General features: G+C 39.0%; 1 protein-coding gene across 1 annotated transcript in view; it reads left to right on the plus strand.

The window, feature by feature from the left end:
* Positions 1-222: 222 nt before the first annotated feature.
* Positions 223-8,402, plus strand: part of tcerg1l (transcription elongation regulator 1 like) — a 9,585-nt gene continuing 1,405 nt past the window's right edge. The window contains exons 1-4 of the mRNA XM_016235980.1: positions 223-650; positions 1,480-1,812; positions 6,431-6,577; positions 6,700-6,880. Coding sequence (XP_016091466.1) covers positions 1,549-1,812; positions 6,431-6,577; positions 6,700-6,880 — 592 coding nt within the window. The 5' untranslated portion in view covers positions 223-650; positions 1,480-1,548. The remainder of the gene's footprint in view (positions 651-1,479; positions 1,813-6,430; positions 6,578-6,699; positions 6,881-8,402) is intronic.

Raw genomic sequence — 8,402 nt, forward strand, 5'->3', positions numbered from 1 at the left:
TGGTTACAGATTAAAACAGTTGTCACAATATTCTAATCATCCCAGCTCACCAGAGTGCGAGTTGTGCGTCTTTGCGCGTCCTGACGCACTTTGTGTTGTGCTGCGCACGGCGCCATCAGATCCGCTCAGAAAGCGAATTCACCCGGTCTGGACTGCCAGGAGGACTTTCAACAGAGCAGGAACACAGTTATCTGTTCATCCACGAGGATTTTCTACAGAACATACACAAGTTCTACAAGCAAGAATGAGAAAAAGAGGATTATAATGTGATTAGGAATGATTTTGCGATGCTTTACGAGTCACCACTGAGGGAGGCTGAAGAATCGTCAGCTTGACAGTGAACAGATTTCCACGAGATTCCCACGGAGCTCTTGTGAGCGAGATGAACAACCCGCCGGTGTGATCGTGCACATGGAGAGCGCGATCCACGGCGCGTGAACGTACGCACGGAGATCAGTGTATTCTCTGCGCTTTGGACACTTTAGACACCATCCTTACCGGATGTTCTTAGAAATCTTCGTCTGCAGATACAGTTTCATTTTTAATTGATCTATTTGTATTTTGCGTTACTTATTTATTTCCAACGAAACACTAACAGACACATACATTATGTTGAAATAAAGGGATTTTTCGAACCCCTCATACAATAGGTGAGTTTGCATCTAATATTTGGTGTATCTTAAAATAATAAAACACAAAAAATTAACTTTTCCGTTTAAGTTACACAGAAAAGCCCTTGATAAGAGCCTTGCACCTGTTTAAGCCAATGCATGTGCTGCAGTATTTTGGGAGGGGAGCCTGTTTATTATATTTCAATGGGCTTTTTTTTATCAGATTCTGATTCTCGTGATAGCAGCTTAATGTTTAGGATTGTCTGTGGAGAAAACAGGCTAATGTAAGAGTCGTCTTGTGGTGATGTTTGAGTTATGGTTATATAGTTTATGCATATAGGTTTTTGTGCTTTTGTAATATGCGCTAAAATATTCATAAACTTTCAGAGACTTTTGGACAGTGCAGTATAAAAAAACTCATTGTTTTTGGCAGTCTCATCAAAAGTCTAATAACTTTTCCATTTAAGTTACACAGAAAAGCTTTTGTTTTTTTTTGATAATGGGTTGCATCCACCTGTTTTAGTTCATGCGCATGCATGTGCTGCAGAATTTGGGAGGGGGAGCCAGTTTATTATGTTTCAGCGGGCATATGTTTTATTCATATTCTGATTCTCAAAGTACCCTCACATAATGAGTTTTGTATGTTTACAGCAGGATCGTCTGTACTCAAAGAACACATATCGCTTACACATACTCTTATGGGGTTCTTTGAGTTTTGGCCATGCATTGAAATAATTAATTCATGCATAAATTACGGAATATGTACGGACAGTGGCCCAGTATGATAAAACCATCTATTTTTTGTCAATCGGAGACGCTGGGGTGCGGATAAATGTGCTATCTATCTATCTATCTTTTTTCCCCCCAGTGTTTCTCCACGGACAGCTTCTTCAGTCTCCATCCATCCTTCTTTCGAGCTATATAGGATGCAGCAGGAATGATCCCGGTCCAGCGCGTTAAAGCTCAGCCTCAGCTGTGGCACGTGAGCGCCGAAGCTCCTCCGTGGCTCTGGATGGTCCCGAACACCTCCGGACTGTGTAGGGTGGGTTCTGCTCCTCCGGTGCTCATCGCCTCTCGCCCTCCTCCGGTGATCCAGACGGTCTCGGGATGGCAGATGTCCTGCGATCCGTTCGTGCCTGTGATGCGCACTGCCGCCACGGAACCTGCGACCATCAGTCAGTTCAGTCTGCCCAGTGTTCAGGTAACAGGGCTTCACTTTCTCTACTGAACATTTTATAGAGTTTAAAAGAGCTATTTATTGCAATTAATGAATGAATGAATTTATGATCCAGTACTGAAATATATGTATAAGGACCAAGTCTTGTTTCATAAAGGTTTCTTTCTCATCTCCTTGTTGCCACAGTTGCTTTTGGTTTGCTTACTGTGTATATTAAGGCTCTATTTCTGTAAAGGTACCGAACTGATAAATATAGCAACTATAATGAATATGATAATATAGATAGCAATCTATAGAATATAGACTCGAAGTTCAGTCCCCTATGTTTTGGGAGACCATCATTACTTTTCAAAGACTATGCCTTCTATTATTAATCTTAATCTAGATATTTGATATGGTGTGCATGACAATATGAAAGTGTATGTTTAATAAATCACATGCATCCGAAACATTTGCTTCTACCAAATCAAATGAAAAACATACTCCAAGGGGGTTCTTTTCACTATGACTTTGTTGAAAAGTTTTGTCCAAAAAACAAACCAAAAAGGTTTTTGACTTTTTCTCTGGTGCTGCAGGGTTAGGCTTTAGGACATATCTCTACGGAGTTACATAATGCCATTACAATGCTTTACAATTGTCCTTAAGGATAAGATTGTGTCCATACTGTAGTTTATGCCTTTAATTTAAGTTCTGACTGCAAATGTCCAGAAAATGAATAATTACTAGAGAATTTATCTGAACATAATGTTTAGATACAGTACTATTCAACTTATTACTCAATACCCTGTTTATTATTTGGATAAGCGAATGTCAGTAGTCAGTATTGAAATTGCTAAAGAACAAATACTGCATGATCTCTCATTAAAGGCTTTAAGAAATCACCTTGATGCATTAAACACCCCAAGTGCCATTTTCTTTCCTGTGTTGATGTGATGACGTGTGATCTCGTATTGAAACAGGAATCTGGGGTAAAAAACTGAAGGGCTCATACTTTTTAAAAATAGCCAGAAGCCTTTAGTTTGTATCACAAACTAAAGAAATAAAGAAAATGTATACCCTGTTGAAAAAGATGAGTCATACATAGTTGTGGTCAATTTTTAAAGAAAATACTATACCTTTTACATGTGTAAAACTTGTAGAGCATTTAGAAGATCTCAGAGGAAACACACATATACTGAAATCCACAAAACTTAAATGTTTATCTTTTTTTGTTAATGCTGTCTGAAATTTATTATTTCCCACTTCTGAAGTCGCAATTATGAGTTTGTCGTGTTCAAGTGCTTTCTTGTTGGAGAGAATAGGAATCGTGGAGGGACACTAGGTTCATTTTTGCCAATTTCTTGGGGAAATCTTATTAAAGCCAAACTGTATTAAACATATTTAATATCCAATGGATTTTGAAAAAAAAAGTATCATCCCATTCATTGACAAACATACAAACATTACGCACTCTATTGTATACATTCACATCTAGATAGTCATCTAGTCATCAAGTTTTGGTCAAATAAGTGCTGTTTTCATTGTGTAAAATATAAACAAAATGCATCAAATGGTTATTTATATACAGGACGTATACATGACTGTAATGGCAAGAAAAATCAATGTATATGTTGTGGGGAAAATTGCAAAACTTAAGTCACCAGAGCAATAGTTATTGTAATAAAAGTGTATGGTTCGCCCAATTCGGATATTAACATTATGTCAGAGATTCCCAGTTGTAAATACGACTTGAGAGGCAATAAAAGGCAGCATAAATGGTTCTCTTTTTGGCCAAAGGTCAGAGGTCATACCCCACAAATTATAGTGTGCATGTGGTGAGTAATGTTTTGCCTACAACTAATCTATTTTTTTTTGGTCAAAAATATTAGCTTTTTGAGGTATTAGACAGTGATCCTATGGTACTTTGTGTATTAGAATGATATGCAGCTACCATTTGTGCAGTAAATGCAAATACATTGTAAACCACAGAACTAAGTTTAGTTCACATCACTGGCACACACACACACAAAAAGTACTCTTCATCTGAGCATTTTGACTTGCTGTGATAATGAATTAGTCAAGTCAAGGTGCCAATACAATTATTCAAGGTCTTGATTAAATCTTGAAACAATTTTATTTGAAGGACTGGCAGCTGCTAGAATATGCCTAATAATATGGCCAGGAAGGACTGAAATGTGCAGGGCAATATCTGATGTTGATAACATTTTATCAACATCACTTTTTGGAGAACTGATGCCACTGTTGAAGCAGAAAATCTAAATTCTATGCATTACCTCCCTTCAGCTCCTCTAGAGGTGCTGTGCTCAAGATGATCCTCACATCTGCAGTTGCTTCCCCCTCACGACTCAAACTCAGCGTGACATTTAATCTGTGTGCTGGGCAGAGGCATGATCACCACTGCTCCACATCCCTGGCATTGAGAACTTTGTGCTTTCACATCATTAAAGTACCGTTCAGAGGAGGCAGCAAGTATGAACTCAGTCTCACTGTACTGGAACCAGAGAGAGAGAGACATAGACAGTGGGAGGAAAGAGCTTATTATTTAAACAGAGACTTTGAGTTGCAGACAGCCTTCAGAAGCCTTTGATTGACTGCTACTGCAGAGAGGCATTGACGCAGAACCAAGCGTGATAGAACAGGATGTTATGCTGAACACATAAGAAACAGATATAGAGTAATCTGCAGAGAACTTTCCTAGCTTAAAAGTCAACATGTAATGATGTCCACAACCCATTTGTTCTTGTAATATGATGTGATACTGAATATTATATTAAAGTACTGTATGAAAGGTGTTTTGGATCAGGAATGGGGTTTAAAAAGGATAGTCAAAACAACAACATCCAACAATCAAGATAATCTTGAATACATGGCCTTTAGGTCATCACATTTTTACATTCTTGAAAATAAAAGATGGTCATTGCAGCGAAAATGGTTACACTGGTGAATCAATGAACCCAAACACAGATAGACTTGCACTATTAAGAATAAAGTTCCCAAACATTTTGTGTGTGTGAATTGTGAAGAACTTTTTAAAATTCCTTTTAGAACTTTTAAGAATTGTTTTCCATGCACTATAAATAACCTTTTTTTGGGGGGGGGGGGTTGGAAAGGCTTCATGGATGTTAAATTTTCCTCATGGAACCATTGGTGCCAATAAAATAAGTCAGCCGGCATCTCACAGTACAGATCCGTTAAAGGGGTCCGATTATGCTCTTTTACAAAGTCTTGATTTTGTTTTGGGGGTGTACTAGAACATGCTCTCATGCTTGGTGGTTCGAAAAACGCATTATTTTTCACATAATTTACTATTATTATTAAAATACCTTTCTCCCCATCCTGGCACAAACGGCTCGATTAGTTCCGGCTTTGATGAAGGTCTGCCTTCCGAAAAACAAAATGTGCTGTGATTGGTTAGCTGTCCCAGTGCGTTGTGATTGGCGAACAGCTTAGATGGTGTTTCAGTACTGCCACGCCCCTTGCTCCGTCTTTCAACAAAAGCTTTTTGGCGAATCCGGCACTGTACTCCCTCATGTTGTGGAAGCTGTCCTCAGTAAAATGCGCAGCACACAATAGCAAATTGGGGTTATAATGTTCAGGGACAGAGTTAAAAAACAAATTGCAACCACTGTTTCCTGACATCATCCGCTTTCGGAAGCCCAAACAAAGACGTTTTGGCACAGAGGTGAAAAAAAACTGCGTTTCAGGCGGTCGCGCACCGGACGAGAAGCGCAGCGTCGCGTCGTGCCACATCTTTAAAATTCAAATACATTATTTTCTATGAGTGTAGGCACACCGGCAGCGCCGTTCGGCGTCTGTCCGCGGCGCCCAGCTACGTCGTGTTGTATTTGTAAGAATTGTTCTAGACATGCCGAAAATTTGAAGCTACAGCACAGCAGCTCTTCTTCTTGGTTTTCTCTGATGCACTAACTCACTCAACCAAGCGTTCTAACCACCTCCTCGCCCCTCCCCACCCCCCAACCATTCGAATTTCTGAAGGCGGGAATTATTTTTAATGATATTCTAATGGGCCGCTTTGTGATATCACAAAGCCCGGAAAACAAACGCTGTAGTCCAAACGAGCCGTTCGTTGTAGTTCTTGAAAAGGGATTTTTTTTAAACGAAATATCTCCCTTTGGAGTGGACTTTGAGATTTGTAACTTTCTAGATCTTTTTTTAATGCTCAAACATACACACTACACACTGACTAAAATTACAAAAGTGAAAAAGCATAATAGGACCCCTTTAGCAAGCGGTTTCTCTGTAGTTATTGAATGAGATACAAAAAGGTTACTGACATGACTGTGATTGTGGTCATCATGTAAAACTGTACTAATTAAACCTTCCCTGTTCCAGAAATATCTGCTGTCATCCGTGTTATGAGGAAAAACATTTAATGTTTTGTGTTGATAGTTGGGAATTTATCATTTATCCTGTTACAGTTGGTGGAACTGCTGAAGAACAGCAGGTGTTACGCCAAAAAGGACATCCATAACTTTCCCAAACATTCCCTGTAACTAAAATGCTTTTTTGACAGCTTTCCATCCCACCCAGGCCTGATTCAGTTCTTCACTTCTTCTTAATGAGATGGAACGGAATAGATCTCGGTGGTAATTTGTTCTTCTCTTCTGCTTGTCTGTCCCAGTGGGAGATGCCTTCCAGGCCTCATGTGTTGGGTTTCCAACCTTCTACAAGTGTGGATCTACTTCCAGTGTTTCCTCATGTATACCGGACGGTCCTGCCTCCACACTACGGCAAGGGCTGGGTGGAAAAACGTGTGCCTGACTACAAGGTAAAAGGAAGCATTCATGGTATTTGATTATATTTAGTTTTGGAGTGTGAATCTCACAAAACCTGTAAAGAATGCTATAGTTTTTCATCATTCTGACATGGTTTCTGTTTTCTCATTTGCAGTTTTATCTAAACAACACTTTAGCTCTTGAGACCACCTGGATCAGTCCAGAGGAAATGGGAATTTTCCAGCGTCAGGAAAAACCACTGCTGAGGACAAATCAAACGGCGTTGAGCATATGTAGGCCAGCTGCAGCCTCCAGGAATATTCACACTCTACTGCTGACACCCAGGCGTGTTTCAGGTAGGAGGGAGAACTTATGATCCCAGCACTCATTTTCCTACCTTTCTGATTCTGGCTCGCTGTTTGGCTAACATTCATCAGAGGGCTTTATAAAAATGCTTTCTGTTTTTTATTTACTCCCTAGACTCTTTCAGGTTTCTTTTTAAACAGCTTTTCCTTTGTAACTTTAATCTTCTTATTTAACTTGATGTAACAATATCAGAGGATTGGCAGCTGAGATTTTACGGAGCAAATTCCCAAAGCCAGGCTGACACTCCCTCTGTCTGTTTGTTTGTGTGTGGGAAGAGAGGCGGTTTGATTTGTGCTTATGAAATGAACCCAAAATTACTTCAAATTTCAGCTCATTTTCAATCATAGTGTGGTTTAATCAACTAGAGCGAGCACTGAAGACTGCTTAAGAAGGCGTAAATGAAGACCCATAATGAGTATGCAGTAAACGAATTATGCTATTTGATTCTGGTAACTTGACAAATGTATACTACACACTTTATACTGTATACCATGCATCTTAGGGTCATTCCTGTTTTGCAGTATCTTTTGAACTCTGTACCTTTTAAATAATTAATCATGCAGGTGGTTAAACTGAAGTGTTTCTATAAATGAGTATAGCTGACCCTTTTATCCCTCTGTGGCTGTTATTATACATTCTAAAGAAATTTTAAGACATTTACAGAGTGCAGATTTTGCGGGAAAATGCACTTAAACTTGATTTAATAAATTTATTTACACATTGACCAGAAAATGTAGAGAACGGAAATATAGAGCTAAAATTAATTGTTCAGTGATTGACCAACACAATCTCATGGCAATTTGCAACTATTTTGCATTTTTCGAATCCTTATGAATTTGTACGATTTTATTCGTCATTCGTTTTATACTCCAGTGGTCTTTTTTTTAGGGGTTGACCTTCATGCTTAGTTTTTTTAGCTTCATGCTAAGATCGATAAACCCTAAATTTAGCAAGAAGCAGCATTTACATAATTCACAAAGATGGCGGCGACTGACGAGTATAGCGCAACAAAAAGTTTATAATGTGAAGATACTTGCATTTGAATGAAAACCATTTTTAATGCAGATGTGAGCATTTTGTGTTGATGAATTATATTTTGGCCCTAACTGGCATAAAAACACAATAACAATAAAACATATTTTTAATTAATTGCCCAAACAGGTCAGCGAAACAGTCTGATAAACTCCAATCTCAACGAGAAACAGTATTTATGTACATAATTCACAAAGATGTTGGCGAATGACTAGTATAGCGTTATATAAAGTTCAGTTCCATTATATAAAAGGGCCTTTCGCACCGCGGGTAACCTTTTCATAGTACCAGAACTAATTGTGGAATTACCCACTTTTTGGCGTTTTCGCACTGCCGGAACTAGGTGCGATTTTAGTACTGCACTACCTTTTTCGAGAACCCAATTAGCTCCTACTCCGGAGCAGGGTCTAACCAGCACAACTGGTACTACCCGTGACGTAAGTAGACACTGATTGGCCAAACGTGTACGAAAACGCCCTC

The sequence above is a fragment of the Sinocyclocheilus grahami genome, unplaced genomic scaffold (assembly GCF_001515645.1).
Source record: "Sinocyclocheilus grahami isolate Dianchi unplaced genomic scaffold, SAMN03320097.WGS_v1.1 scaffold477.1, whole genome shotgun sequence".
Taxonomy (NCBI): Eukaryota; Metazoa; Chordata; class Actinopteri; order Cypriniformes; family Cyprinidae; genus Sinocyclocheilus; species Sinocyclocheilus grahami.